Source organism: Fringilla coelebs (genome assembly GCF_963513975.1).
Source record: "Fringilla coelebs genome assembly, chromosome: 8".
Taxonomy (NCBI): Eukaryota; Metazoa; Chordata; class Aves; order Passeriformes; family Fringillidae; genus Fringilla; species Fringilla coelebs.
The window spans coordinates 5,526,060-5,540,272 of NC_140066.1; the positions used below are offsets into that span (position 1 = coordinate 5,526,060).

At 44.8% G+C, this 14,213-nt stretch overlaps 1 protein-coding gene across 4 annotated transcripts in view; it reads right to left on the bottom strand.

The window, feature by feature from the left end:
• PCDH15 (protocadherin related 15) overlaps positions 1-14,213 on the bottom strand; it is a gene marked incomplete at both ends in the record, with an annotated part of 244,341 nt that overhangs the window by 4,936 nt on the left and 225,192 nt on the right. For all 4 annotated transcript variants that reach the window (XM_084210351.1, XM_084210349.1, XM_084210352.1 and 1 more), the window contains 5 exons: positions 82-214; positions 1,082-1,155; positions 1,845-1,883; positions 3,237-3,258; positions 13,856-13,966. In XM_084210351.1, coding sequence (XP_084066477.1) covers positions 82-214; positions 1,082-1,155; positions 1,845-1,883; positions 3,237-3,258; positions 13,856-13,966 — 379 coding nt within the window. The remainder of the gene's footprint in view (positions 1-81; positions 215-1,081; positions 1,156-1,844; positions 1,884-3,236; positions 3,259-13,855; positions 13,967-14,213) is intronic.

Sequence of the window (14,213 nt, forward strand, 5' to 3'; positions counted from 1 at the left end):
TCCAGCGTACAACTGGTGAGGTTTAGCGGCCCTTCAAGCTGTTAAAGGGACAGAATGAGCCCTGCAGAGCTTGTTCCTTACCTCCTCAGCTGCTGGCCCGTGGGGACTGTAGTAGTAGCCACCGTCGCTCTCCACCACCACCTCGCCGTACTCGTCGTACATTCCCGACGGGGACAGCAGGCGCCGGCGGCTCCCGTACTGCGGCAGCTCGTACCTGCCAGGGACACCACAGCTCCTCAGGAGGGGCCCACATGTGCTCACACCTCCTCACCACACAGCCAGCACTGCACTTGTTCATACCCCGAGCCATGGGAATGGCTTTCCTTGTTTTACTCCCTCCTTTTCTTCCTTAGCGGCAACCAAATCCCAGATATCCTTCTGTTCCAACAGCCACAAGCCCCTCAGGGTAAGCTGAATTTTGGGGTCTGCTGGATCAGTCAAAACCTCTCTGAGTACATCAAGCTTCCTTCAATCCACCTGATTTTTTTGGGGATCTTTCTTAATAATCACGGAATGGAAGAGCAGCTTCCCTGGGATCAGTTCTGGGGAATGCCAGCAGGAATTCCTGAAGAGCTGCAGTCCAATGGGATTTACCAGAACAAGGCAGGATGGGGTTTTCTTGAGGGAAATTTAAAAGGCCACAAGGCAGGATGGGTTTTTTTTGAGGGAAATTTAAATGCCACCAGGTAGGATGGGTTTTTTAGTGGGAAATTTAAAAGGCCAGCAGCTGGCTAGAAACTGGGAGAAGAAAGGATTAATCTCTGAACACAGGAGGGGAGGAGGTGATGGAAATTAATCTGCCAGGAGCAGAAATACACACACTAAGGGTATAAACCCAGCATGAGGGACAGGATGTGCACTCTGTAAGTGGAATAATGACATCCCTGAAGAAGCAGGGAGTTATCACACACCCCCTTAACCTCTGAAAAGAGTTTTGTTGTTGGTTCACGCCTTTGTGGACACAAAGATTAAAGTAATCCTTAGGTGAAGGGAAGTCCCATGATTAACTGCTGGAATAAAAAACATCACCAGCCTGGAAAAGCAGCACTTTCAGAAATAAAGAGGAAAAATGGAACTATACCCGTGCTCATAACTGTAGTAATCCTGGCCATAGTATTCCTGCCCTGGATCAATTCCAGACTCCATACTCAACTCCTGGAAAAGAGAAACACTGATTGAATGCAAACAGTGTGAAAAAGGCCCAAATGTAATTACTCATTTTATTATTCTTTATTATGTAATTACTTCTTCTGACTGCAGAAATGATCCCCATCCTGTAGCACAAAAATACCAACATCTAACATTTGCTCTTATTGCTTATTCTGGAAATAATTTCGGGCCTAAAAGATTGGAAATAGAAAGATTTGCAATTGCACTGCACAGCAAGGTGCTAAAGCTTCCAACATCAACTGCTCTGCTCAGCTCCAGCTGCAGTAATCCATCAGCAGCTGATTGACACCAGGAAAAAATCAGCAGCTGGAGAGCAATGGAATCATTCTGTTGGGAAATCTGAAACTGTGGGATGAAGCCAGTGGGAGCCACTGAAAGATGCTCATAGGGAAAATCACAGATCCCAGACAGGTTTGGAAGAGATCTTAAAGCCCATCAGTCCCAACTTCCACTATCCCAGGCTGCTCCAAGTCCCACCCAACCTGGCCTTGGAAGTACCAAGATGCAGTAAATTGAAGGTATTTAATTAAAATAACATAACTGGGCCCACATTGTTTTTTATCTAAGAGCCAGGGGGAAAAATATTACCTGAAACAGACAAGTTCTTATGAGAAAATGATGTAAAAACCATTTCAAAACTTATAGAACAATTAAGAAATTAAAAATGGTGGTACCTCTGGTCTGAGAAGAGAAGGTCTCAGCAACTGCTGTTGCTACAAAAGAAAATGAGAAAGTCGTTAATTAGGCAGCAACAATTAAAATGCAGGTGATTGGTGCCTAAGATTAGTAACAAATGCTGAAACCATAGGTCCTTTGGAATGCTTTTATGGCAGGCAGCTGGAGACTTCCATCCCCTGTGAGAACACAGAGCTCCTGATGCAGCAAAATCCTTTCACAGTCCACCATTTCTTTTGCCTAAATACAAAATCAACTTCCCAGTTTTTGTGGAGATTGTCTGACATATTTAACTCAAAAACTTCTATCAGAGGACAAGAGAACTAAGTTCTGTATTTAAATTAAGAGACAGAAACCAGCTGTGCAAAGAGAGGGAAAAAAATTGTTAAATATCAACCTTTGTGATAGAAATGTATTTTGGAGAACTTTTCAATGATTAAATGAGATTGTACTGAAGGAAACTCTTCTCCCTGTTATTCATTTCTGGAGAAAATTATACTGGAAGAGCAGCAGACCTCACAGAGCTGCAGGGGAGGTCCGTGGAGCCCCATCCCTGCCTGGGAAACACATCAGGCATGGAGGGAATTCCCTGGGAAGCTCCTTCTGGCAGCTCCTTGAGCAGCAATCTCCGAGCCTGGAGGTCACCCTCCTGCCACAATGGATCTGAGCCCCCAGGGGATCCACGGCTCATAAACTTGAAGCACTTTCAATTTCTGGTCTCTAAAGCACTCAGTACCTGGGAGTTCCCCATGCACAGTCCTGGACTGGTTTGGGTTGGGAGGAAACTTAAAACTCAGTTAATCCCATCCCCTGCCATGACAGGGACATCTTCCACTATGCCAGGGTGATCCAAGCCCTATCCAGCCTGGCCTTGGGCACTGCCAGGGATCCAGGGGCAGCCACAGCTGCTCTGGGCACCCTGTGCCAGGGCCTGCCCACCCTCCCAGGGAACAACTCCTTCCCAGTATCCCACCTAAATTTCCCCTGTGTCAATCTGAACCCATTCCCCTTGTCCTGTCACTGCAGTTCCTGCTGCAGGGTCCCTCTCCAGCTCCCCTGTGTCCCTTCATGCCCTGGAAGGAGCTGTGAGGTCTCCACACACCCTTCCCTTCTCCAGGCTGAGCATTCCCAGCTCTCCCAGCCTGGCTCCAGAGGGAAGGTGCTCCAGACCCCTCAGCACCTCCATGGCCTCCTCTGGACCTGCTCCAGCAATTCATGTCCTTCTTATTTTGGGAGAACCAGAATTGTGCACAGAATTCCAGGTGGGGTCTCACAAGAGCAGAGTAGAAGAGGAGGCTGCCCCACTCCCCTGCTGCCCACACTCTTGGGCTGCATGGGAAAAGCACATTGGTATAATCAATATTTGAAAGGTAATTGGGCTCTGGCCTTACCTCTTGCTGTGCATATCCTCGCCTAGAAGTCAGAAAAAGACAAGAAATAAATTAGTATAATGTTGTGAGCCTGCACAAAGATGCCCATTACCATTCTTGCTGGAGAGGGGTGAAAGAGAATGCAATTAGAAATACAATTAGCATGGAAAGAAATACATATCTCTAATACCAAATATGTTTTTCTTTGGGTTTGCTCTGGACACAGGGATTGTTGCATGGGAAGGGTTGGAGATGCTTTGGGATCTTTCCCTGCTTTAGATTGTGAATGGATGAGGAGAAATCCCCAATCCCCAAGAGCCAGAGCATCCAGAGAGGCTCAGCACAGGGAAAGGGGGATTGGGAGAGGCCCTGCCCCATCCCCTGCCTGCTGTGCCACCATCCACATGTCTGCTCAGGCAGTGAAACAACTTCTCCTACTCCAGGACTTTCTGTATCCATCAGGAATTACCCTGGAGCTTGTATTACTAATTTCTTGTACCAACATTATCATTCCAATTACACCTTTCCTAACATTTACCCAGTGGGGGGGAGACAGATCCCTTTTTGTTTTTGCTATCTGCTGTTATTTTGCCACAGACTTTGCGCTTCTGATCTTATGGGGAATTTATTGTTGGTTTAATTAATTTTCTTGGAGCCATTCCTGGGCATGACCAATGCATTTATGTCTGTCAAGTTCTCTATTTTCATGTTTTGTGCCTGAAAATTGAAATGGTTTCGGCAAAAGTAGAGAACAAAAATTTAGGCCTTGGAATTTTTCTTAAGGATAAGTCTGGATTATTTTTATTATGGTTTTTAAGAAGGAAAGGGTAAATGCTCAAAATTATGTTAGGCTTAACCTAGGACACAGCCAGCAGTCATGGGGAAGTCTTTAATTACACTAAATAAATAATAAAGACCAGAGAAATCCTTTTAATGCTTTAATATCTCCATCTCTAAATCTTCCTATTAATATTCAGCACATGGAATTGATTATCAGCATTGAATTAATGCTGTCGCCTATATAATATAAACCTCATGGCCAGCTGAAATGAAGATTTATCATCCAAAGATGATCTGTGACTCTTCAAAGCCCACTTGAGGGGTGCTGGATTTAGTTTCCATATCGCCTAAAACAATCTTCAGATAAAGGACGTCTGAGGAGAAGGAAGTCTATTACTCTTAATTGCTCTATATTGCAGATTAAAGGCATAATATGAGTAATTCTAATTAAATTTGGAATTCAACTTTCATAAAAATAGCACCACGCTGAGTTTTGCTGATACTTCTTGAATAGTTTTGTGTGGCCATGATTAGAAGGAAGAAAAAGTCCCCAAAAGACATAAAATACCCATTCATTCACTACAGCACAAGGATCTATTCTGGCACAAAGACAAAGGTCAGGACAACATCATTTGTTTCCAGGAAGGAATGAAAGCTCTCCACAGAGTGAGGGATTGCTTTTGGGAAATGCTCTCAGCCAGACTTCACTGCAGTCTGGGAATCTTCTGTGTGGAAAGGGAAGCAATGCCATGGAGCCTGTGAGGATGTGGGGTAACAGGACAGCCAGAACAGGGAGCTGGTACTTAAAGGGAGAGAAAAAGACAGAATGAACTCATGTGGACAAGATGTGCCAACTTTTCCCTGCTAAAAGAGGTTAGAGGAACTGGGATTTGCCTAAAGCAGCTTTTCCTGGCACCCCAGCAGGCATTTGCTCTTCCATAACTTAAATCTCTTTTCATACGAAAAGAAAAATCGTCACAAATCGCAAATACTACAGATACTCCTCAGAGGGAACAACTACTTATCAGTTTGCCCTGGCTCCTAAAATGAAGATTTTCCTGCAGTTCAGAGCTGGAACTGAGGACAAATTGGGAAGAAGGATGAGTAATGATAACACTGTGGTTCAATTCCAGCTCTCCACTGATGCCATCTCTGCTCCTGCTCAGGACATGGCCCCATCAAGGTGATGTTGAAAGGATGAGAGATACATCCAGGGTCCCAGATCACCCCAACTGACCAAATCAGACAACCTGGGAGGGCTAAATTATAGATAAATATAAATTATTGCAGATGTTCAACTTGCTACCAACTCCTACACTGGATCTAATCCTTTGTAGCACTGCAGAACTGCAGCACCATGGAACTGTGGAATGGTTTGGGCTGGAAAGGACCTTTATGCTTATCTTCTTTCACCTCCACCCACTTTCCACTGTCCCATGCTGCTCCAAGCCCCATCCTTGGGCACTGCCAGGGATCCAGGGGCAGCCACAGCCTCTCTGGGCACCCTGTGCCAGGGTCTGCCCACCCTGCCAGGGAACAATTCCTTCCCGATAATCCATCTAAATCTCTCCTCTTGTGGTTTAAAACAATTTCCCCTGCACCACCCAGACATCTGAATGGGACAGAATTTCCCTGGTACAGCTTCTTGCCCAGTCTAACAGAGTAATTTTTAAAACAAAGGCTATGAAAAAAAAAAAGCCAGCAGGAGAACAAAGGTTGTGTTATATCCAGACAAAATGAATCCAGTTTTGTAAAGTTTTCAACTTCATAAAGATCTCTAGAATGAAAAAGTAAAAGTTCCCCATCAGAGAAGAGCTGATTGCCATGACCCTCTTCCAGATTGTTCTGAAATCAAATATTTAAAGTGGAACTCCTGTGTGATGTCCACTCTTTCTATTTAAGGAACATCCCAATTAATTGCAGCCAAATTGAACCGTTGGAGTTTATGCTGTGAATGAATGCACACCTCCACTTGTGCCATGTGACCTTATACACCACAAAATCAGGTCCTATTTGTGTCATATCTCACTGGGGATGTAAAGATCTGCACGGCAGCAGCTGTTTACAAGCTCTAACATGGGATTTGGGTACTTTAAATCTAAATTTCTGTCTTTGGGATTGATCCAGTCTGAAAATGAGTAGTTCAATAATTTTTCATGCCCATCTCTTCCCTCTTCCCACTGTCCCCTCACCAGGAGCATGGCCAGGACACAGAGGGGAATATTTAAGTCATATTCCCACTCTGGTTCTTCAATCCTAAAAATTTTCTACCTAATAGATGCTGAGCTTTGGGGATATGATTAAAACATTGCAGTCGTGCCACCTTTGGAGAACTGAGCATCAAAAATGTGCACATCTCATAAATGACACAGATTCTGTTACAGCAAAACCAGGACAATAGGACAATCCCTCCCCTCACACATTTAGCCACTCCTACACCTACCTTGATCCTACAACCTATGCCAACAAGAGTTTTAAGTAAAGGAAAATTCTAATGGATCATCAGAACTTGTGGGATGGAGTTCATGGAGTTTGGCACTGGGACAAAGAAAGAGAAACTAGCTTAAGCATCTTTTGACTGAAGCATCCACACATGTCCTAACTGCAGACTTTGAAACCAAAAAAAACCCCCCAAAAAACCCTATAAAAAACAAATAGGAGAAAAGAGAAAAAGCCAAGCACCATGGAAATGTTGAGTTTGATAAACAGTCTGATAAAGAATTAATTACCATTTTGCTCAGAATTACAACGTTGATACTGGAGTTTTAGTTTTGCTTCATTAGATAATATCTACCTTTCCCAAGATGGTTTTTCAAAGTTGTCATATTAAAATTTTCAGATTTTGGCAAAGGACTGAAAGGAAACTTGCAAGTTGAACCAAACATTTAAATGCCCAAACTGCTTTTACGTACCATTTTTTCAAAGGGCAAGCTAATTTACTTTTTATATACATTTATAAGAGACATATTTATGTAACTGTAAAGATCTGATTTAGACCACTGCGAGCAAAAAAGCTGGTAAGTAAATCCACAATATGTGGATTTTTACAAGTACTTGAAAACCCTTCACCTGGTGACACTAATCAGAGTGACTTTATTACAATTTAAGGGAGATGTTTCAGCTCGTGACAGACCAGCATGGAAATTAAAGAGAGACAGCAACAACATGCACATGCAAAATCATAAAAAAACAAACAACAAATGCTTTGTACATGAAAGGAATTTAGAAAATATAAACTTTTCACATGCAGTTACAATATAAAAAAAATGCAGTGGAAGGCAGAAGATGGAGAACAGAAGTGGGGACACAGCCACATGTGCTGAGAAACCAAGAGCAAACCCTTCTTCTCACTGCAGACTGGAACTGAGCTGCCAGAGAATGTCAGCAGAGCAGAGCCCATGGAAATGCAGTATGGAATTATGGAATGCCTGGGCTGGAAGGCACCTTAAAGTTCGTCCCATGGGCAGGGCCACCATCCCAGGCTGCTCAAGGCCCATCCAATTACCCGGCTCACCAAAGCTGAGCCTGCTACTCCCAGGCCTTCCTTGCTTTGAAGCCCAATATCTGGCAGAAGATTCCTTCCAGATGGGGAAAAATTCTTTCCTTCTTATGGGCAAAGCAAGAGATTCCAATCACAGCTGCAGGAAATTCTGACTGACGTTACCTACAGTGAAGGCTGCTTAAAGAAGTGTGGAGCCTGCTGCCATCTATGCCACATCCTTGGGTAAAAATGGTCAGTTTCCCCCAAGGATTTCCCAGGAAACAGACTAAGAACCAGCAAGATGCAGTTCTGAGAAAACAACTTGGAGAATAGTATTTTACATCAGAAATTTCCGAGCGAACGGGAAGGACAACGTCTCTCCATTTGGGATCGGGAGTGGGCAAAGTCGTGTGCAGCAGAGAAAAGGGGCAAAGTCAGGATTCCTGGAGAGTCTGAGGCAGATACTGTGTGCTGCATTAGAGTCCTCCCACTCAAAACAAAGCAGGGAACATCCACCTGTGAGCATTACAGAGCCGTCGACTGAGAGGGGAAGCGTTTCTCCAGCTCCTCCACAACGCAGCTCAAGTTCCCATTCTGCTGGTTGTGCTCGGCTGCGGCTTCTGGAGTCGGAGGCTCCGGGGTCAGGGCTGGCTTGAGCTTGGGGACGTGCTTGGGCAGCAGGTGGTTCTTGTCTATTTGGCTGTACATGTTGGCCACCGACTTCTCGATGGCGGCCAAATTCTGAATGTTTTTAAGAATTCCTTTGAGCTCCCTGCGGGGAGGAGGCTCTGGCACTGCGGCCGGGGTGGGGACAGCTTGCTGTTTGGCAGGGGATTTGGAATGCTTGGCAGGGGACAGGAGCTGCGTGCTAAGAGGAGATGGAGAGGAAGAAGAGGAAGAAGAAGAAGAAGAAGAAGGAAGAGAAATTGCAGGTGGAGGCGGAGGATGTGGTGGCAACATAGGAGGGGATGGAGGGGGTGGTGGCAGTGGAGGTGGCAGCTGTGGAGGTGGGGGTGGGGGCATTTTGGGTGGATCTGGAATGCTTTCTACATTTTCTTTGGTCTGAGGAGCTAGAAAACTGTGGCAAAGTGGTTTCTTTATCCTAGAAGACGGAGGAGTTGGTTTGCGAGTCGGTGGAGGAGAATGTTCTTGAGGGTCGTCGTGGTGAGTGACGATTACAGTGGGGACCACGGCGGCCTCTGCTTCAACTCCTTCAGCACAGGGCGTTGGAGAGGACAGAGGGGAGGAGCGAAGGTGGGGAGAAGCCGCCACGCTTTTGGGAGACTGCTCTGGCGCGCTCTCTCCCTCCTGGACGCTGGCGCTGTGCGTGGGCGACCGCGCGGGTTTCACCTCGGGAGACCTCACTTGCTGCATTTCCTGCAGCGCCTCAAACTGCCTCGCCTTCTCCTTCACAGTCAACTTGGGGCCACTGATCTTTTGGAAGAGTGGGCTGCTGACGTCGTCGCTGCTATCTGGGTTTCCAGCTCCTTCCTCCTTGCCCGTGAGTCTCTGCTGCTGCCACTGGATGGGGTCCATGATAACCGGCCTAGCCAGGGACCCTGACATGTGTCTCCTGGTCAGGTGGGTGGGCACTGTCCACGCCCGGTGGCTGCCCCCAAAAGAGGCCTCTCTCCAGGCCAGTCTTGAAGGAGAAAGAGTATCTAAAGTATCGTTCCTTTTCCGCAGGAACCCAGAGGCAGCGGGGCTTTGAGGGAGACCTTCCACGTACAACGGGTTTCGGGTCGTTAGCGGGTTCTCATCGGACAAAAAAGTGATGTTACTCGAGGATTTGGGGAGGTTATTGTTCAGGGATCCATTGATACTGGATTGCTTGTGAGCCTCTATAGCACGGGAAGCAAAGCTGCTTATAACTCTCTGTCGGTCTCCTTCTTCTAAGACTGACTTTTTTCCCCTGCTTTGTTGGAAATGGTAGAGAAGAAAAAGACTTGAAAGAAAAGAAGATAATCACATGTGAGGAAACATGCATGGACATAGGTACTTATGAGAGAGAGAAAAAAAAGAACTTATGACATGAATCAGAGCCATTAAATCATTTACTAGCAAACTACACCCCAACAGCAGGAGCACATCTACTACTGGCAAGACATTTACTTTTGCATCTTCTTTAAGGGGGAAGGGAGAAAAATTAAAACAAGCTGCTGCTTGCTTTAATTTGAAGCTGCGTAGCTACTTGGTGAGTTCAAAAATAAATTCACTTCTTGTTAAAAAAACCTCTTAGATTTCAAAATTATCAGTTAATACAGTGGCCTATCCACCTAGAAACACTAAACATCACAGAAGTATCAATATGTGAATGAATTCCATCTCTTCATCATGTTGAAGCCAGTGGAAAGCCCCTGTGGCTGGGTAACATCAAATTTCTACACCAAAAGTGGGAGGTCTCACCACTTTCTGGACTGCATCTATCACCTCCCAGTCCCTCATTAACTTCCTCCCTCAAATATTTTAATACCACAATCTTCTAAGCAGATATGAAAATAAACACTATTTTAAAAGGAATACCCCAAACTTGCCTGCTAGAAAAGTGCCCTTTGAGACCCATTTTAAATAGTGCTCACCACAGGTTGAAATGAGATTTATTTTTCTCTCAAACTGAGAAATTTAAGATTTGGGCCTGTGTCAGGCAGAGCTAAACTACACCATGACTAGCAATCTTATCTATCTGCACAAATTCAAATATAATTTAAGATTGTTTTTTGTGGCTTAGAGATGCCCAGTATTTTCACATAAGTTCTGAGTTAAAAACTCTAAGCCTTGTCTCTACCAAAATTTGAATTTTGGTAAAAGATTACGAGGAAAAGGACTTTTCCATGATTCTGTGAATGTTGGAAGATGAAGATTTGGATCTCTTGGTCACATTGTTCTGTGGGTTTTGGTGGTGCTGTTTCACATCTCAGAAAACATAACCAAATCCAAATTAATAAGAAATTAATCTCTGGTGGTTAAGTAGTTCCTAGCAAAATTGGAAGGGAAATTAAAATACCTAGAAGGAGTTAATTAAGAGATCTTCTTTTTCCTCTAAGTTATTTAAAAGTCCTCTGAGGGTTATATTTAATAACAAAACACTTTTATTTCTTAACTTTTGTTTCCTGTTTTGAGCAGGGGGACCACCCAGGCATGGAACCCTCAGCTTCCCAATGTTCCAGGGAGCCAGGAGGACTGGAATTCCCACACTGAACCCAGGGATCATTCTCCCAGGGATCATTCTCTCATTTCTGTTTTGCAAAACACACCCAGCAAAGCTCCACAAAGTGAATAAACTCTCCCCAAGCATTGCAGTTTGCCAGAGCTGAGTGTGCCTAAGGCTTCCTCTGGGCTGAATGAATAAAAATAATTAACTTAACACTAATTAGAGAAGGGTTTGGATTGGAAAGCACCTTAAAGATGACCTTGCTCCAACCCCCTGCCATGGCAGGGACACCTTCCACCATCCCAGGCTGCTCCCAGCCCCAAAGTCCAGCCTGGCCTTGGGCACTGCCAGGGATCCAGGGGCAGCCACAGCTGCTCTGGGCACCCTGTGCCAGGGCCTGCCCACCCTGCCAGGGAACAATTCCTCATTCCCAATATCCCATCCATCCTGCCCTCTGGCACTGGGAACCCATTCCCCCTTGTCCTGACACCCCATCCTTTGCCCCAAGTCTCTTTCCATGCTTCCTGCAACTCCTTCAGGCACTAGAAAGCCACAATTTGGTCAGCCCAAAGCTTCTCCTCTCCAGGTGAACAATCCCAGGTCTCCCAGCCTTTCCTCCCAGCAGAGCTGCTCCATCCCTCTGCCCATCCTGGAGCCTCCCCTGGGCTCTCCCCAGCAGCTCCAGGTCCCTCCTGTAAAGGAACTCTGAATGCTGAAGCAGCCAGCTCTGGGGTCAGCCAAGCACTGCACCTACTGAGAGGGGAGAGAAGCAGTGACTGAACTTGAAGGAGCCCCTCCAGCAGAAGGCTCATGCAAGGTGCCACCACCTTTCTGCCACTGGAGCAGATTATTTCAAAAGCTCCTCAGCCTCCTCCTCGCTCCACATGAGGTCTCTGGGAGCTGAGGTGACCCCACCAGGTTTTTCTGTTTGTGTGGAGCTGTTTCCATCACTGAGGACCAGAGAGTTCAGGTTCTGTCAGATCAAAGACTCTACAGGCCTTGCATGGGATTGGAATTAACAGCCAAGGAAGGTTTAAACCCGGCCATAAATCCATGAACTCCCAACACACCTCTCTCTTCATGCACTCAGTGTTGGTTTGGCTTTTTTTGACCCTTTGGCTTCAGAAATAATGCCCTTCAAGTTCAGCAATCACCCCTCCTCTCTCTGCTTCCAAGAAGAGGGATAAAGAAGCACAGAAGTATTGCAACCTCCCAGTAAATGTCTTTCTTGCTCAATGGACAAATAAAATATGAACTTCACCTTGCAAGGCTGGATGGGAATTGCTGGAAGGAAAATTAACTAATTTCTACCAGCTACAAATATTAAGAAAATGAAATAAGCTTACTTACTGATGCCTAAGGATCCAGAGACAGGGAAAAATGAAAATGGTGAGACAAGGCAGATTTAAAACTAAAGAGCTTTGTTCCGTTTCATTTGCTATAAACACCAAAGAAAGCAAACAAGACACTGCAAATGAAAGATGACAGACTTAGGACAACTAAAACAGGGAACAATGTACTAAAACTCATGGAAAATGGCAATAAAAGATTTTTCCCAAATAAGAATTACCTAAGGTATAACTGTGCCCTGCAGTAAAATATTTATAGCAAAGAAAAAGTAAATTTGTAATTATATTTATTGAAGCCAGTTATTTTCTTGCAAATCCTATGGCTTTTGATTTATCTTTGAAGGATTTTTGTGTTTAATCAGTTCCTCAGTATGACAGATAAGCCTTGGTCGTATGCAAAGACATTTGAGAGAAAATATTCCAACTACAGCACCTTTTTGGTGCAATGAAGACTATTTTTTGTCCAAATTAACATAAAGCTAAGCCTCAAAGTCAATACTGCAGATCTGGGAACTGGCACCTCTTTGGGGCAGTGCTAAACCCCCCAAAAAACCTTTGCAGATAAAACAAAGCACAAAGAGGCTTAGCATCACATAATTAATTTCAGCAGAAATTGGGTTTAATGTAAAAAAAGATGAATTTTATCCAGATGGCACCTCCCTGCATAAGGGCACACATGTGTCTCACAAACTGAAGTTTTCCCATTCAAAAAAACTTTATTCCACACATTATTTCCTCCCTTCCTGCCCAAGCATAACTTGACAAAGGCAAAAGGCAGAAATTCAGCCCTTAGGAGAAACTATTCCTATTGCCAGCATTTTTTAGCCTCCTATTTACCCAGAAAACCTAAGCCCTGGAATTATTCCACATGCAGAGACTGCACCCAGTTGTCCAAGAGGTAAAGCTCTGTCATGGCCCTGTAACATTTTATAAACTCCATCACAGCAGCTGGAAAATTTCAACTTTCTGGGCAAAACAAATCATGATTGAAAACGGAGCAATCCTCATTTCCACCATCCACTCACTCCCTACCTGCTCAAATATTACTCAAGCTGGGCTCTTCAACACTCCTTGGTTTTCAAATATAAACAGAGATGAGGAAGTGTGGCAAAGCTTATCAAACAACCCCCCCAGTATCAGACAAATAATAATTGGCTGGAATATTTTCCTACTGAGAGTTAAATTGTTATTGGAGTCCATCAACTTCAGGTTTACAGAGGCATGAAAAGAGAGGCAGCCTTGCAAGATTATTATTTTATGAGCATGTAAGAGGTAAGAGATGGGTTTATTGAGCTACCAGGGGTTTCTCTGCTTTGATAGTTCCTTTAATTTCAATATTTAAACAGGTTTAAATTTAGAACAAAAAACCCCAACAAAACCGAACACATCTTACTATAGGAAATGAAGACTTTGGGGCAGCAATTTTCAGGGAATTATAATTTCAGATGAGTGCAGTGGGTAAGAATGAATTTTATTGGGTGTGTTTAGTCAACAGCTTTGGAAAACACGGAGTGCTGGCCTGGATGTGCCAAGGAATCCAATCCTGGCAGCAGTGACCTGCTTTAGGACCTTGCTCTTAGGAAAACCATCTGGTGAGACCTTTTTGCCCACTTAATGTCTGTTAAAGGTTGCCCCATGCATTACAAGAAGATTAAATTGTGTTTTTCCCCTCCTTTCAGAGCCAGCCTATTTCTTTTCTGGATGTTGGAGAATCCCAAGCAGCTGGGAAACGAAGAACACCTTTTGCACATGAAGCCATTTTACAGAATCCCAGAACAGTTTGGATTGGGAGGGACCTTAAAACCCATCCCATTCCACGAGCAGGGACACCTCCCACTATCCCAGGTGATTTTCTGGATGGATCTCAAGGAATACTCACATGGTGCTGTCTCCAAGCTCCTCATAGAGGTTGTTGGCCGCGGCTCCGGATGGTTTTCCTGCTGGCAGAGCCATCTGCATCCTCGCGGTCTTGGCACACTCAGCCTGTCGCCTTTGGAGAGCCACAGGGGAAGGAAGGAGAAGCCCTCATCAGGAACACCCCAAAACATGCCCCAAAGAAAGCCAAAATGTGAGGCTTTCTATGTTCTTGGCCTGCGCTTAATAAACATCCCTGGATTTTGTCTTCATCAAATTAACACCAGCTCCTGGTTGTTCTGTCTTGGTGGAATCCCAGAGCTCCCCAGATCCCAGCATGGTTTGGGGTGGGAGGGACCTTAAATCCCATCCATTCCCACCCC